Source organism: Centropristis striata, chromosome 4 (genome assembly GCF_030273125.1).
Source record: "Centropristis striata isolate RG_2023a ecotype Rhode Island chromosome 4, C.striata_1.0, whole genome shotgun sequence".
NCBI lineage: Eukaryota > Metazoa > Chordata > Actinopteri > Perciformes > Serranidae > Centropristis > Centropristis striata.
In genome coordinates, this window is record NC_081520.1 from 36797158 (window position 1) to 36815433 (window position 18276).

General features: G+C 38.3%; 1 protein-coding gene across 1 annotated transcript in view; it reads right to left on the reverse strand.

Moving 5' to 3' along the window:
• Nucleotides 1–18276, reverse strand: part of LOC131970319 (cGMP-inhibited 3',5'-cyclic phosphodiesterase 3A-like) — a 73907-nt gene that overhangs the window by 23885 nt on the left and 31746 nt on the right. The window contains exons 2-6 of the mRNA XM_059331684.1: nt 16339–16389; nt 7078–7323; nt 1222–1367; nt 1024–1139; nt 19–262 (exon numbers count right to left, since the gene is read on the reverse strand). Of these exons, the coding sequence (XP_059187667.1) occupies nt 19–262; nt 1024–1139; nt 1222–1367; nt 7078–7323; nt 16339–16389 (803 nt within the window). The remainder of the gene's footprint in view (nt 1–18; nt 263–1023; nt 1140–1221; nt 1368–7077; nt 7324–16338; nt 16390–18276) is intronic.

Genomic DNA, 18276 nt, shown 5'->3' on the forward strand with positions numbered 1-18276 from the left:
GGAGGATTTATCTGTTACCTGCTGCAGAGTGATGGCGGCCGCCAGTGAGGGGTGGCGGAGCTCGGGGCGCTCTGGCTGTGAGTTAAGGCTCTGTGGTGGCTCTTGGGGGCCACAGAGCCAGGGGTCTGCTCTGTCAGGGGCCCAGCCGGCTCAGGAAGCTGCACTGAACAAGTCTTGATGGTCGGGCTGGAGGCAGGCGTGCCCTGGACGGGAGGAGAGGGGCACGGAGAGCCCAGAGGTGATACGTTGGAGGGGGGGAAACCTGGAAATAAATCAGTCCATAAATCAGATACACAACAAGTGATGAATTATTTTGTACAGCATTATTGGTAAAAAAAATTCAGTAACAGCAGAAACTGAGTAACCACGGTCAGAAATCTCATCAAATAACATCGAAGAAACACTAGAAGCAGGATTACAAAGAGATTTTTTAAAAACCCTCTAACTTGGTATTTATAAACATATAACAATTCATTCTTATATAAATTAGTATTAATTATTATAACGTAAAACAGACTAAAGTAAGTTAATCAATAGACAGATTTTAAAAAGCTCAGTTGAAAACCAGACTAGAAAAGTAAAATACAATGAATAATTTAGACAAATTAATATATAAAAAAGGAAAAAAGGCAAGACTAAAACTACAATATAAAAAATAGTTAGAAAATTTAAAAAAATGAAAATCCTACTTTGCTTTTAAAAACATTGACAAAAGACAGCAATAATGACAAAAATAAATAATAAAAAAGATTCAATAGAAATAATTTTCTCATTATACTAGTGTATATCTATATTTAAGTTTAAAACGTTTAAATCACATCAGTTTCAGAACAAATTTTATTTATGTATTTTGGTGAGAATTTTGTTCTGTAAAAATGTTTTCCAATAAATAAAAAAGATCTAATGTGAACAAGGACATCTTTTACCCGAGTAATAGACTCCACAACCTCAAATTCTACTTGGTGTGTTAAGTAGAGTAAAACACACACACACACACACACACACACACACACACACACACACCTGTTCTTCCCAGTGGTTTGCTGTAGAGGTGGTTGGAGGTGACGGAGACAGCACAGGAAGCGGACATGGAGCGACTCTTCGAGATGGTCATCATCACTGAGTTGTTCCATGATTCACTGTTTTAATGTGAGAAACCATCACTGTTACTGTTTAAAGTTACTGTCATCCTCCCGGCTGTAGTGAGGGAGCGAGTGTTACCTGTCTGTGGTGTGTTTGATGCTGGCTGAGCGGTCTCTGCGTACAGGGCCCGGCTCGATGGTAGGCAGCCCCGTAGCTGAGGTGGTCGTGGTCCAGGTCGACGAGATTCTTCTGAGCAATCCTGGGGGCAGGCTCCGTCTGAGACGCTGTGATGCAGATAAACAGACACATTAGAAATCACAGGAGATATACGGGGCTGGATGAGGCAGGGAGGACACCTTTAGTGTAATTGGACAGAATCGAAAAAATTATTTAAAACTGGAGTGTGACACTTTTGTACGATACGAATACTTTATTTTTGGATAGGGACAGTGCACATTAATGAACATCGATAAACATCTTTGTAAATATGCCGGATTATAGCAAGGCTGCTAGTTTGCATCCGTAGTCCCTAAAAAATTTAAAAATAAATACAAATATAAAAGACAGCAAGTACATGGGTAAGACAAATACAAATAGAGGAGACAACACACACATAACATAACACAACACAACACAACACAACACATACCAGACAGGATATAACTATGCAATAAAAGGTAAAGTTCAAGTCGTCTCAAGTCCAGTTAGTGGTGACACTTTTGATGTGATTTGAGCCATTGTTTCAGATTTCCTTTAAAAGAAGAGTAAGTGGGACATTCCCTTATTGTTACTGTTCCCCCCACAACAGATAACACATTCCTCCCAAATGTAGTGCGCCTGTGTCTCTGGCATTACACAGTAATAACACAAACACTGTCAATGTGTGCCTGTATCTGCAGGTGAGCTCACGTCATTTGCTTTTTGCCTTTAATTCATCCTGTAAATGCTGAGTCCTTGCCTGTGTGTGCACTGTATGAAAGCTATGATGTGTGGAACTAATAATGAACACACTCTTTGCATATTACTTGTATTTTTTACACAATAGAAACATTGCTTTTTATCCAGATTTGTGGGGGTCCTGACCAGCAGGTTAGGACTTACAGAGACTCTTATTATGTGTACAAACACTTCAATATATATGTAACACCAGAGCCTGGGAACTGAATTAATATAATTACATTTCTTTCTTTTTGTCTTTTTATATTTGCTCCAATTCCTCCATATACACTAAGTAATCATCTTGATAATTCTCAATTTTTTATAATTTACTTTTTTTCCACAGTTTCATCGTATTTGTATTCATAAAGAGAAGGTTGTTAATGTGACAACATCCGTAAACATACTGCTGTTGTATTACATATAATGGCTGCTTGCTGCAATGATTTTCCATCAGTGTTTCCAAAATAAAAGCCTTGTCTCATCTTCTAAACAAGAATGTTTTGCAGACGACTTCAATAAATAACTAAGGTCACTTATTTTGTGACCATAAAAAAGTAAAAATACCCCAAAGGTCACACACAGTTGGCACAGCTGGAGGCAAAACAGAAAATCAAGAAGACAGAAAGAGTACCAAAACAAATATAGCACTATTTAGTATTCAGAGACACTTCAGTTTTTACCAACAAACAGAGCTGTATTTTCTTACAGAGAAACTCATCTGCCGAGTTTCTCCTCCATCAAAAAAAGTAAAGACATCAAACTAGATGGCTGCCATATTTGTTCTTCCAGCCCATTGCTGATATTAATATTTTTAAGCATATGGGAGACAGAATGGTAAGTACAAGGGAGTCACACTGGTTCCCCCTGTGGTGTCAATCTATCCAGTGTTGTAAATTCTGTTGTAAAGCCATGAGCTAAACTCAGTTATTTGTCAGTTTGCATTTTTGTACAGTTGGTGTGCGCTCACACACACACACACACACACACACACACACACACACACACACACACACACACACACACACACACACACACACACACACACACACACACACACACACACAGGACTACAGAGGGCAGCAGAGGATCAATTTTCAAATAGTACTGAAGAAAATCATGTCAAGTCTATTCAGTCACACACACACACACACACACAGTCTCATAGTGCTCAGTGGTATACTTCCCTCCTCCAGTCAAGGAGAGCTAATTGAAGGCATCTATTAGTGTGTGAATGAATGACAGAGGAGGAGGAGAGAGAGATAGAGAGAAACAGAGAGAGAGAAAAAAAAGAGAGAGAGAGAGAGAAAAAAGAGAGAGACAGAGAGAGAGAGAGGGGGCACTGGTGTCACTGTGAGCATCATGTCTGCTTTTGCTATTGTGAATTTTATTTGTGTGTAATAATGCCGCTTTAAGTGCAGATCCGAAACATCTGCACTGCATTATTATGCAATAATGTAGCTGACAATAATATAAAAAGACATGATGTTGGCTGTAATCAATCGCTACATGTTTTACATAAACTATAAACTTACTTTAGTTCCATTCTACAGTGAAATATATATGAATCACTACGGTATGATTTGGAAAATATATGGCTGTAAAATGAAATATTATAATCTGTGCACCAGACATGTGGTAGAATGTTTAGGAGCTGCTCTAAACTTGACAAACAGCCAACACTGCTGGAGTTCAACCATGGGAAAGGACAAGTGTATTGTTCTCTAACTTTAAACAAGAACTGAAACAAAGTATTCTGCTGCCCCGTTAAGCTGAGTCAAAACCAGAGCAATAAATGCACCTCAGTCATCAACATTTCTTATTGCCTTTATGTAACTGCTATTTTAGTTTAGAGCGATACAGCAGGGCAGCACAAGCGAGCTGAATCACCAACTTTAACCCATTGCTTCATGCAGACTCACAAATCCCCAATGAGCTAAAAATGAGACAGCATCTCATTGAGTTTCACTACATGGGTCGAGCATTTGAGTGCACTCAGGCAGCGTTAAAGCTGCTTGTCACTTTCCTGGTAGGCTATCCTGCATTGCATCACACGCTTTATTTAGTTTTCTTGCCGCCTTAAGTGCACGCATACATTTTGAAGCACTGGCCTTGTAAAACATTAAAAAGCCCTCTGGAAGCCTGTGCGTCATTGTTAGCTACATTAGAGCCCCACACTTGGCCAGCAGGGAGGGAGGAGATGGGGCTGATGAGTGCAGGAAGAGGTACACCTGCGTGTGTGTGTGTGTGTGTGTGTGTGTGTGTGTGTGTGTGTGTGTGTGTTCTTGTTCTTCATAAATAGTGAGGACCAGAACACGTTTTTAACCAACAGAGTGAGGACATTTTTGCAAAGTGAGGACATTTGGCCGGCCCTCACTTCTTTAAAGGCTTTTTTGAGATTTCAGACTTTGTTTTAAGGCTGAAAGGTTACATGATAATGATAATTAACTGAAACTGTATTGTGTGGTTACAAAACTAACTAAAATTATAGTGAAAATGTCCTTCGTTTTCGTCTTTGTCAACTTTTTTCATACATAATCAAAATGGATAAGACAGAGGAAATAAAGGCAAAATTTACTGTGACCTCTTTTAATTTCTCACCCAACAAGTACCCCATTACAAAAAACTAATACTAACACTAAAACTAATAAAAACTAAACTAAAACTAGCAAACTCAGTCTAAAAACTAATTAAAACTAACTGAATTTGAAAACAAAAATTGACAACGAAAATTAAAACCAAAACTAATGAAAAATCCCAAACTATTATAACCTTGCCAGGGAATTTACTATTCCAATGAGGGCCCTCACAAAGATAGAAAAACAAGAATGTGTGTGTGTGTGTGTGTGTGTGTGTGTGTGTGTGTGTGTGTGTGTGTGTGTGTGTTGACATACCGCAACAAAACTCATCTTTTATGCAACTAGGTGTGTTTCAATGAACACACGAATGATAATACACCTTTTCCATTACAGTATTTACTTCCTGGGAACATTTCTTTAGTTTAAAGGAGAACTCCACTGTTTTTACACAGACGTCTGTTTACATGTGTGAAAAACAGTTGTATTAAGGCCTTTTGTAGCTCCAGGAAGAGCGGCATAAAATCTGATAAATTGCCTCAAGCGGTGTCACTAGAGGCAGCACCAGCAGTGTCTGAAGACTACAAAAATCTGGGGGAGTGGAGTTTAAGAGAAACAAGCACACCATCCTCTGTTGCCTTCTCCTCATTTCTGCTTCAGAGAAGAGCATTAACACACCTGATAGAACTGATGGCAGTCAAGGTGGATTATGGTTAATGTAGGCACCAGGTCTTGAAAAGATATCTCTGGTTCTGATGCTTTGATTTAGATTTTTTTAAATTGTCAATTGTGCATCTAACAATGTCATAAGCCTTGTTTCCATTAAAGTTGAAGCAAATTTGAAGCAAATTATCTTTTCTTTTCAAAGAAAATAAACAAAGCTGTGTGAACATACTTTTGTCAGAAGATGGCAGTGTAATGTGTTGCTGTAGGCTAATCCGTCAGTAAACTTAGAAGTAGATTGTGTAAGAGAGAAAAAACAACAACAAAAGAGAGGGAAAATGGAGAGAAGTCTTCAGGACTTGGATTCAATTGGGCAACTTATAATTGTTCTTTCATGTCAGTTCGTCTTAAGCAGGGCGGAAACAGCTGATCAGTCATGTGAGTAGAATTCAGCATAGTGGTTCAATCTCCCGTTTAGCACAATAACTATTTTTCAAAAAAGACAAAAAACTAATCAACAAATAATGTGACCCCCAACACTGGTTACAATCTAAAGCCACATTTGCACAGCATGGTGCAGCACGGCACTCTGGTTAACATTACAAGATAAGGCCTTGGCAGAATAAACGCCATGCATCTTCAAATCAAAGTTCAATAGTGACAAAACATAGTTAACTGTACAAATATGATGACTCCATATCACAATCTACATTCATGGGTACCAGTAATCATCTGAGGTTGTTGAATGCACTTATTGTAAGTCGCTTTGGACAAAAGCGTCTGCTAAATGACATGTAATGTAATGTAATGTAAAAACTCCATGCGGAAAAAGTCATTAAGAAGTAAAAATGGCATTCGGTTTTCACAAATGAATGTTAAGAACATGACATATTTCAAGTTTAGAAATACATAATAAATGCACAGCTGAGATGATGACAAATTATTTTAATGGTTTTATAACTATATCTAGACATATATAGTGGTTGCACTTGCAGATTTGCAATCATAGAAGACTGGATTATTGGCCTTTGTGGAGGATTGTGCTCTCTGAGTGCTCTTCTAGTTCATCTTGTGATGTCTGAGATTTTAAGTTGATATTCCTATCTGTATAAATAATTTCAGTACAACAGACTATAGATGTGCTTGAGCAAAATCACTGTAATTCTTATAACAAGTCTCAGAGCCTAAGTCATTCCATGATAGGGGTGTGCCATATCGTATCGTTCACGATAATATCGGTATATTTTTTTTATGGTTAAAAAAAATGCATATCATGATATTGTCAACGTTCCTACTTCTTGATGTAGTGGCGTTAGGTTGAGTGTCTGTCAGTCAAGCTTTCAAAATAAGAGCACAGTGTTTTAAGAGAATCTACCACAGAATTTACAAGAAGATTGTCAAAATAAGATAGCTTAAATAAAACATACAAGAACCTTTATTCTCATTTACAAAATGTCATTAAAATATGCCCCCGGAACCCCCAAATGGTTATTTTTATTATAAACATAAAATTATATTAGTATTAAGAGTCAAGAGTAATTTTTTTGTATTTGGCAACTGTTGAGATTTGCACTTCAAACTACATTTTTGATTTTTATTTATACAGACTAAAAAAAAATCATATTTTCTATATCTTTTTAAGAATTTCCTAATTTCGTCTAGAATATCGTTATCGCAAAAATAGCCTGCAATATCGTGATATTCTTTTAGAGGCATATCGCCCACCCCATTCCATGATTCTTATTCGCTGGTAAATCATTATTTGAAATTACCCAGAAGAATGAACAAGAACACATTGTTAAGAAAGACAAACATTTACCTTTGGAATGGCCAGTCTCTCTATTTTTTCTGGCCCGTCCTCTGAGTCAGAGCAGGTGTGTGTGTCTGTGGGGATGCGAGGCCGGTGGAGCGGCTGGAGGCTGATCTGGGTGCTAAGGAGGTTGCTGACGGCCTTCAGAGAGCTGCAGGTGTTAGGGGGCAGCGAGGGGTCTGCCAGCAGGTCTGAGATCAGACCGTGGGCTTCACCCATCACCGCGATGTCCACTACCACGCTGGTGCCAGATGACTGGAGAAGAGACGAGAGAGAGAGAGAGAGAGAGATGGGAAAGAGATAATCGTTCTTTGTTCATCTTTTGTGGTGTAATGCAATGATGATGTACGTCACAACACAACACAACACGCTGACGCACACAGCTTCTTTATCTTTATACCTGAGAGAGAAAGAGGCACATGTAAACACACACACAGCACATGGACTGTGTGCTTTGAGTGTGAGCATCTGCCTTAATGCTAAATTAAACATTTTACAGTCCCAGAAGGAACTAACGGTGACATCCTGTCTGTGGAAATAAAGCTAGAAAAAGGTTATTAAGGAGTAATGAAAATATATAATAGCCTAAAAAAAATCATTGATAACACCCTACAATATTCCAATAAAGAATAACACACCCTATTCCCACACCACCACCTTCTGTATACACTGAGCTGTCACTGATTCATCATATCGACTGATAAGCCCAAAGGCTCATCCATGTCAAAGGTCAACCATGTTCGGTTTCACTAATGGATTCCACCGTTAATGTCAACATGTGCTAATCAGCTCCTCTTTAGCTTATAATCAATTTCCACACACACCAAACTGCTTGCTGCATGTATCCAAACACACACACACACACACACACACACGTACAGTATATATTAGCACATTTATGCAACATTTAGCATTTGTAATTAGCAAAAGTTGATCCATATAAATGCAGAGAAACTTAAAAGACACAATTGGCACATGAAGCAGATAGAGTTGATATTGTACCCTTTGGATGTAACTCACAAATCTTGCAACAATGCAATCGTAGAAACTGAAATTGTTTAATAATGCAAAGATGATGCAGAGTCTGAAAATACAAAAGCTTTCTGGTAACAGTTCAAAATCAGTAATAATGAGGATATTTGTAGTATTAAAACGAAATGACACATTTATGTGTCACAGTTGTCAGTGATAGGTTCAGTATGGGAAGAAGTGTTCAGATTCCTTACTTAAGTAAAAGTACAAAAGTATCAGCATCAAAATGTTACTAAAGTATCAAAAATAAAAGTACTCGTTATGCAGAATGGCCCACTCTGATTGTTTTGTATTCCAAATATATTATTGTATCATTATTTTTGATGCAGTAATGTAAAGTGCATTTTACTGTTGTCCAGTTAGGGCTAATTGTAACTACTTACTATACTTTCATGTGGTTTAATAGATAAACATGCATAATCAGTTTAAATTGTTCTTTTTTCTCCATGTAAAATCTCGACCTGAAAAATAACTAAAGCTGGCAGCTACATATAGTGGAGTAAAAAGTAAAATTTTTGCCCTCAATATATAGTGAAGTAGAAGTATAAAGTTAGATATGTGGAAATACTCAAGTATAGTAAAACTGTACTTAAGTATTGTACCTGAGTATATGTACTTAGTTACATCCATTCTCAGATATTTTTTCAAAGTAGTTTTTCTCCCACTCATATCGGTGATGTTGACACTTCTAGAATGGAAACAGCTTTGTGTATACATATATATATATGTATATATATATATATATATGTATAAAACATCAGCGATGTATACTGATGGCTTGTCGATACTGGTGCTGATATAATACCCAGGTCTTGGTGCAAATATGGAAACTTTTTTGGATAACTAACTTTGAGAAATATTAACAAATTTTTCATTCACGAAAAATTAGAAAAATTCTTAAGTTATTTCCGACAACTAAGGATCTGCTGTTCCGTATGGGAAAACAAATCGGTTGGAAAGATAACTATGTAGCCAAGTGATGACAGTTGTTTCTAAACTTTGTATGAACCTTTTCTATTCACAAGATCCCCTTTTACTGGATCACCTAGACTGCTTATGTAAGTGAATCAAGCAACTCGAACTGGACCTTTTTATACTCATCTTCCACTTGTTTTTTTATTTCTATATCTTGTCACAGGCACTGTCCTCAATTCAATGTGACCTCTGCCCTATTTAAAACTATTGGACACAGACTCGGCATTTCCTCCCTGTTTATGAGGAGCTCTAATTGTTTGGGTTTACCAGACAATAACAACAAGCCTTCAAGGTCCATTTCTGTTGCATTCGTCTCTTTCTGTTGGTGCTCTGCATATTCAATGACTAATCCAAAGTATGCATAGGTTTAGGAGCAGTGGTGGATAGTAACTAAGTACATTTACTTAAGTACTTTACTTAAGTATAATTTTGAGATACTTGTACTTAACTTGAGTATTTCCTTTTTATGTAACTTTATACTTCTACTTCACTACATTCTAAGGTAAATATTGTACTTTTTACTCCACTACATTTAGCTGGCTGCTTCAATATCAAACATAAAAAACATTTTTTTTTTAATTAAAACTCATAACAGTATATAAAGTAGTTTATATGAGCCCTATCTGGACAACAATAAAATGCTGCTTACATAAATGGATCAATAATAACAATCATACAATATATTTGGAATATATCACAATCAAAGTGGAGCCATTGTGCTTAACAAGTACCTTTACTTTTGATACTTCCAGTACATTTTGATGCTAAAACATAAAATGTACTTTTACTTAAGAAAGTTTTGAATGCAGGACTTTTACTTTTAGTGGAGTAATTTCACAGTGTGGTATAAGTACTTTTACTTAAGTAAAGGATCGGAATACTTCTTCCACCTGTTAAGGAGCTGTATTTGGAAATATTTTAACAAACTTGACCCCCAAAAAATAGCATAATGTTAAACATATATGCCTGAGGGAAGTTCTGGTGGAACTGGCTTTGACACTGCACTGTGACACACAGGTGATTGGAAATGTCATCTTATCGTTTTATAAAAGTAACATCCAACTTAAAACATCTGGAGTCTCCTTTCTCATTTGTGTGAAGTCCAGCATCTGCAATTTCCCCAACACCACACACACACACACACACACACACACTGTGCCAACACATGAAGCAGAAGAGCTCACATGATCACTCCTCCATCCATAAGCCTTCACTCTCCCATCTGCCTGCCTCCTGAGGCTACTTAGCTTGGCGACTGGCAGCAACCTCTGCTCTTGCCACTCTGCTTGTATCTGTGCCTAACTTCTCCCCTTCGGTTGTGATTTCATTCAGCCGTTCCCTGAGCCTGGGAGTTTACCTATTCCACTCCATAACTATCAATATTGTCTACGTCACATCGGATATTTGTTTCTGCGCAGGTGGAGTTAAACATCAGAGCCGCCCCCCCTCTCTGTATTCAAACAAGTGACAGATGATTCTCATAATTTACTTCCTAAAACAGATTGTATTAGCTCTTCAAACAAGTCAGATGTGATGAGTAAATGCATCAAGCACATAGAAAGATAGTTTCCTGGAAGAGCGCGTGCCTGTATCTGTGCATGTGTCACCTCAACCTGAACAAAACCCATTAGACCACTCCAGAGCTTTATGACATCCTGCTATTGTGACATTCACCCATTACCTGGCAGTAATGGTCTCTGTTCAGCTAATGTCAGGGAGAGAGTGAGATAGAGGGAGCTTCAGTGTGTGTGTGTGTGTGTGTGTGTGTGTGTGTGTGTGTTACAGCTGTTTTATGGGTCTGTTCTCTGTTAGAGTTCTGATATTTTCGTTTTTTTAGGTTTTTTTTTAAGAACAATATACTGTATGTGTGCATTTGCAAGCCGGTTCAGTTCAACATGCATGAGCATCTGAGCTGATGGAGCGCCACAGAGAGCTGCGCCGGTAGAGACACAGTGGAGAGGCAGGGCGAGGGAGAAGGTTATCGATTCCTCCCAGCATAAAGGCCCACAGGAGACAGCAGGCAGAGCGTTTGTCAATGAGTAAATCAACAGTGGGCACACACACACACACACACACACAGAGGCATGCGTGTACCAGAATCGCCCCTTGGGATTGCTCTGTCAGACTTTCAGAGTAATACAGTACATGCTGTGCACAGAAAGATGGGTCATAATCCCTCAATGAATGCAGTGCACTGTAACAGAAGACAATATTAAACACTGGTGTATGATAATGAACACAGATATAAGATCTGTGTACATTAAGCTCCTAAGAATAGAATTACTGATTTGGATCACTAGTCAAAGCTACGTAACATCATCAGTGTTAAATGTAAACCAATATCAGAGTGGGCTTTCAGATGCATACAGACAATATGTGGTCATACCTTAAAGGGACAGCTCACCCAAAAAAAAAACCTTTTTTGCTTTTAACTGTAGTGCTATTAATCCATTAAATTCAATCTGTACAACAGATATCACCAAAACAGCAACTCTCTCAGAAAAAACACTTAACATTTTTTATTTTGGTGTGAACTGTTCCTTTAAAAGTTTATACATTACGAAATGGCTGTGATATTAAGGCAATATTAGTGTCACAATACTGGATTTTTTTAACTTCTTGAAAAGCATCATTATTCAATAATCATTTTTGATACCAAGGGGAAATTTTTAACAAAACGTAACATCATCTAACACCATGATGTAACATAAAACCATAACGAAACCCACAAATTATTATATTCAACCAAAGCAGAAGAGACAAGTGATAAGATGATGGCACCACAGTGCAGCGGTGTGTGTGTGTGTGTGTGTGTGCGTGTGTGTGTGTGTGTGTGTGTGTGTGTGTGTGTGTGTGTGAACTCGCTGTCGCCGAGAAGAGAGAGCAGAAAGTGCAGCTGGTACTGGTGTTTCAATACTGGGGAAAAAGACTTTTGAATAACTAGCATAGATAAGAAAATAAATATTTTTGACACTATATCACATCCTGTACTATTTATAGAATAATTGAATAAGATTGCATTATATTGCATTTTTAGCCAAAGAAAAGGAAAACAAAAGAAAAAATGTCCACAATACAAAACATAATAGACACTCAAATAAGGAAATCTGCACATGCACAAAAAATAGGTAACCTGACTTCTATCTACTGGACGACAGCCAATGCATTTAAAATGCTGTTTTGATTTCAGTCATCATGCCTGAGCCACGCACACTATGGGATTATTCCCTTTGAGCGAACATGTATGTCTGTCTGTGTTATTATCATGAAGATGAACACCATAATCTCTTTTCCTCTCTCCCTTGTGCAATTATTTTTCCTCCAGTTTCCCATTTCCCCTCTCCTCCTTCTCATAGCTGCTGCTATTTCCCACTATTTCAGTTTTCCCTCTCTACCCCCATCCCCCAGCCCTCTCCTGAGAGACAGTTAGGGAGATATGCAGGCAGATCAGGCATAAAGGCAGATGGTGAGAGCAGAGACAGAGAGAGAGAGAGAGAGAGAGAGAGAGAGATAAAGAGCAAGAGCAAGAGAAAGACAGTGATGGACAGAGAGAGAGAGAGGAGCTGAGTCCAAAGGCAGGCTATGGTTAGTCAAGTGAAAAAGAGAACAACTCACTCGAGCAGGCCAGCTGAGCTCCTCCACAGTCTAATACAACTGTAAATACAGCACTACAGTGTGGAGCTGCCTATTGTTTCTGTCCCACTACACCAACAGTACAGAAAAGAGTAAAAAAAATACGTAGAAAGCCTTCACACCTTTCTCTTCTTTAGGAATTAATGCTAAAGCAGTAGTAGCCAACAAAGCATGCCCGAGGCCAAGTTCATGTTCTGGATACAGGAGGAGGATTGTGGAATTGCAAACAGAGCAGGAGCGCTTCACAGTTGCGAATCTGTTAATCGTTAACAAATGTATCTATTTAGTTGGTAATAATGATGAGGTAAGTGTGTGTTTTCAAGGGAGCGCAGGCAATACAAGATGTTTTTTACAAGCTGGTAACGACGTTTAAGCTCCATTTGTTCGTCAATTTTGCAATAAATCCACCCGTCTCTCATATTATCTCATATAATGTTGTTTTCTTCAATTTCTTGCTCATTTTAATGCCTGGTACAACTGAAGGTATATTTGTTTGGACAAATATAATGATAAAAACAAAAAAAGCTCATAAGATTTTAATTTAAGAGCTGATATCTAGCCATTTTCCATAGTTTTCTTGATAATGTTTTTGGTTATTATCAAGAAAACCTTTTTTTTCCATGACTGTATCAATGTGCAAAAGTGACACACGAAATCAATAGACATCGACCCAATTGTTCTTCAAGTTTGAGTTGAAGATAATGAAACTATGCAAACCATTGTGCTGGTGTGATATAACGATCATCTCTAACACATCCACCCTTTTAAAGACATGCTGCTGAACAAATAGCACACATCTCAGAACAAAAGTGACACTGAATCTCTCAACAGTGGCTTCACTCTCCTGCTTACAAGTCTCTCACATGCGTAACTGACCCAGAAGCTTAAATTAGACAAGTTGTCCTATTTAAACCATCTCATCATTACTGGTTAAATGGCTTTCCTTTCCCTGCACACACACACACACACACACACACAAGCACGCACGCACACGCACACGCACGCACACACACACACACACACACACACACACATGCACGCGCACGCATGCACGCACACACACACACACACACACACACACACACACACACATATAGCCCACACTGAAGGGGAGAAACTCCAGTTAAAACAATACTGAACCTGTTTAGGAGGATGTGTATTGTCCTGATGGCGTCCCATGATACTCGCTGAGTGCCTCCTCTGCATCATTTGTGTTCAGTTTGAACAAAAAAATGCACAATCCCGATCTCCCTATATAGATTCCTATAGATATGATGTGACAGCTTTATGCTGCCTTTCCTTCCTTTAACCCTTGTTCAAATGCCACAGATGTCTCAATCCAAAGCAAGTGACATTTCAATAATGTAGTCCACAAACACTTCCTCGCCCTCTCCTCCCTCTCCGCTGCTCTCCTCGTCTCTGCTGCTTCATGAACCTCCCTCTGTCCTCTCACCCGCCCCTGCCTCTGCTTCTGCTTCTGCCAATTGCAAATGTTCAGCAGTGGCTCAGGGATGGGAAGACCTGCAGAACACTGAAATCGGTTGTATTGAAAATACCTGGTTGCTAGGATACGTTGGGACAAAGATCAAAGTGACTCGAAAATGGACCATAAAATTGTTGTTGGGGGCTCAGTCGGCCACAGTTTGACTACGCCCACTACTTGTCAAGTGTTTCCTGTGCTAGCAGGTGATGCATGACAACCAAGCAGCGAGTCGTGTGCATTATCAGGAAGCTGAGGTATATATTGATTCATTAAAAGTCTATTCAGATGGGAGGTTTGTTGTTGGCTAAAGCTGGAGCAGCATGTCCAGTATGGAGACAATTGTAGACAATATAAACATTAAATCTAAACCGATAAGTGGTGAGTGTAATATAGAAACAGTTTTCCAGCTGTCTGTTGAAAAGATAATGTTGATTTTTAAAATCTGAGAGCCTTGGTGGGAAAAGTCAAATCATGTTTGGTGAAAACTAGTAAAGTTTTTCTTAACTCATTATCTGTATTTTGTCTTTTTTTGGACATTTGGACATTTAGCAAGTCTATGTTAGTTCATACACCAAACCATGGCATCGAGGCAAGTCACCAGTCACTTAATTATGTACTGCTGGTCAAATACCTAATCAGCCAATCACATGGCAGCAACTTAATGCATTTAGGGATGGTGAAGACGAGCTGCTGAAGTTCAAACGAGCATCAGAATGAGGAAGAAAGGTGATTTGAGTGACTTTGAACGTGGCATGGTTGTTGGTCTGAGTATTTCACAAACTGCTGATCTACTGGTATTTTCACACACAATCATCTCTAGGGTTTACAGAGAATGGTCCGAAAAAGAGAAAATATCCAGTGAGCCAAAATGCCTTGCTGATGCCAGAGATCAGAGGAAAATGGCCAGACTGGTTCCAGATGATTGAAAGGCAACAGTAACTCAAATAACCACTTGGTAAAATCAAGGTCTGCAGAAGACCATCTCTGAACGCACAACATGTCCAACCACACCGCCACATTATTAGGTACACCATGCTAGCTAATAAGGTGGCCATATCTAACAGGCATAACAATGATTCCAACCGTCTGTCAATATTGTTGTTGGTTTTTTTTCTTGATGTGTAATAGTTAGCTGCTTGCTAACACAATAGCCATAACAACAACAAAATATCTGTATAAATGTACAGTTTATCTTTTGCCAAACAAACAAAAAATATAAAACGGCTTCAAACAGTGTCATGTAAAGACGTTTGCGTTAAACTAGCTGCTATAATGTTATCGCCTGGCTGCAAAAAGCAGAATTAAAACGGTATTCTCTAGCAGAACAATAGCAGTTGAAATATGTATGAAATAGAGGTGGGTGCTATATATTGTCCACGGTAATATTGTTAACATTGTTTTGAAGATATACAATTCCATATTATAGTATTTATAATATCTCAAAAATAAACCAAACTTATTTATACCCATTTAATGTCTCTACATTGAAGTTTAATTGGGAGTCTCTTGAAAGCTTAAGTTTAAAGAAAATAAACCAAAGCTGTTGTTCTGAAACATTGTGTCTAGACATAGATATCCTGGTAAACAAGAATAATTTTAACAGCTTTTTGTTTTTGGAAAAGAAATCTCTATTCAAAGGATAGTGTCAGATTATTGTTATCAGAAAATTAAAAAAAATAATCGAAATATTTTCTTTTGCCCATATCGCCCACCCTAGTATGAAAACAGGATTTGATACTGCAGGTGACATTCCAGATTGAAATAAGATCCATGGAAAATCTGATTTTTCAAGGCATATTATGAAGAACTAAATGTCAATTTCAGGAAACAAAGCTACTAAATTACTAAACTTTATTACTTTATATCTAAAATACTTGAGCAAATGAACAAGTCAAAGTAGAAGCTATATGAGGACATACTGGCCTGTTCTAAATGTTACTACAACAAGAATACTTTCCATTTATTCAGGCATTCAGCTAAACAACCTTTAAATCCAATCTGTGAACTCACAAACTAATTAAAATGAGTTGCTTGAAATGTCCCGCAGTAATGAGTCAAGTGCTGTAATTCTACTACACTTAGCTGAGCAAAAATTATGCCAAATATGCACACAGCCTTTCTCCCCGCTCCCTCTGGGCTGCACTGACCTGGGATCTGCTCAGAGCTCTCTTGTAGTCCCATTCTGGCTGGCACATCATCTGGAGATAGAAGCAAACAAACAGAAGCTACTGTCAGATACCTGTCCACTCTGTGACACAATACAGCACTACCAAAGCAAGCAGAGAACTTCTTTTCTCTTCTTCTTCTGTCCCTCCTTCCTTCATCCCTCTCTCCATCAACCAATCTAAAAATAAAAGAAGAGCAGGCACTGCTGATGAAGAAAAAAAAAGAACACACCCTTTATGCTGGAGGGCTGATCTACATACAGTTCCGCACCACCACCACCACCACCCTTCATCCATCCCCTCAATGCAACGATTTCCCATTTTTCTTCAATAAGAGAAAACTGAAATTCAATTTCACAGTCAGGTGGCAAGTTTTCACTTCAATACGACAGCTTTGAAGTTTTTTGTAAGGAACCTTTAACAGAGCTATAGTTTAACTGTTTGTGCTTAGCTAGATTAATTATTGCACATCTCTATACTGCAACCAGAATAATAGAGGGTTAATTTAAAGCTGCTGTCAACAGCTAGTGGGCCAAAATGGCAGCTAGAGGTTTGGATTTTGACACTGCGAGACAGAAATCAAGGGGTGTGCCCTCATCTGACCTACATTCCATGTTACTAACAGCTGGTGGATGAAGAAGATGGAGAGGAGCCAAACATGGGAAGCTCACCTCAGACTGAATAAAGAGCGAGCCATTGCTGTGTTGCATTAAAATGAGCATTTTGCACTTCATTATTTCATGTACAGAAAGAGCTTCACACTAGTAATCCTACCTGACAGCAGAGACTATGGCATCTCAGTTAGGATGCTCTTCCTACTGTGTGAAATACATTTTTATTACATTATTTTATTTTTGTCCCAGCCTTACACGGCCTGTCACCGCAACTAAGAACAAAGGTTGACACAATAATCAGCAGCATGCGACCTTGTTATGATTCCGTCGCTTGACTTAAAAGTGCAACAAAATAAAAAGTGCTGTATTGTGTAACTTTTTATTTATGCTGTGTGTTTAAAGGGGACTTACTTACTCATTATCAGTTTCATACTAGTCTTTAGAGGTTTCTGTAAGAACGTGTTTACATAGTTTAATGTTCAAAACTAAAACAGCAGAGTATAGCACTTTATATTGAGAAAAAAAAGAAGCTTCTAAAGCCAAATCGAACATGTTCCAGCAGAAATGTGATTCGAAATAGAGAACAAACGAAATAACACATTTTTGTATGCCAACCTGGAAGTAGCATCGCCATGGGCTCTATTGAGAATTTGCCAATGGGATTTTTGCATTGGATTTTTTGATCACTGCAGAAAATAAGCTCTGTGGCAAACACACATTTCTGATGCTTACTAACGTGCCTGGAGAAGATGAACAAATACAGAAAAGCTCTTACGGATTACTTTTACATACGTTTCCCCAATTATTATTATTATTATTTAAAATGTATGTCCTTCCCATGTTTCAGTACAGTGAAACTCATGCATAACCCCGCAAAATTGATCAGGGAGATAGTAGACATTAGCATTAAGGACAAACCTAATATTAATTATCATTCTTGAAAACAATCACAACATTTAAAAGTGAAAAAATGACACATATCTCGCTAATTTTATGGGTGCATTTATGTGTCTGTGGGTGTGTGTTGTGTCTGTGGACTGCCCTAGCTGTCACAGTTCGTCGGCTGATGAATAAAATGGCATAAAATGAGATAACCTGACAGTGCGCCTGTCATCTACTGGAGATGACTTTGCATCTTGAATGGCAGATGAGATAATCTGCCTAATACAGCGGATTCATGTTTTATGTGAGCCCCTCAGGATGGGAGGGAGGTTGTTTGGAAGAATAAAAGCACTGTAATGTTGAATCACATTGAGCTCCATGATCATGTAAAATATGTATACCACTTTTTTGGAATAATGTGTGT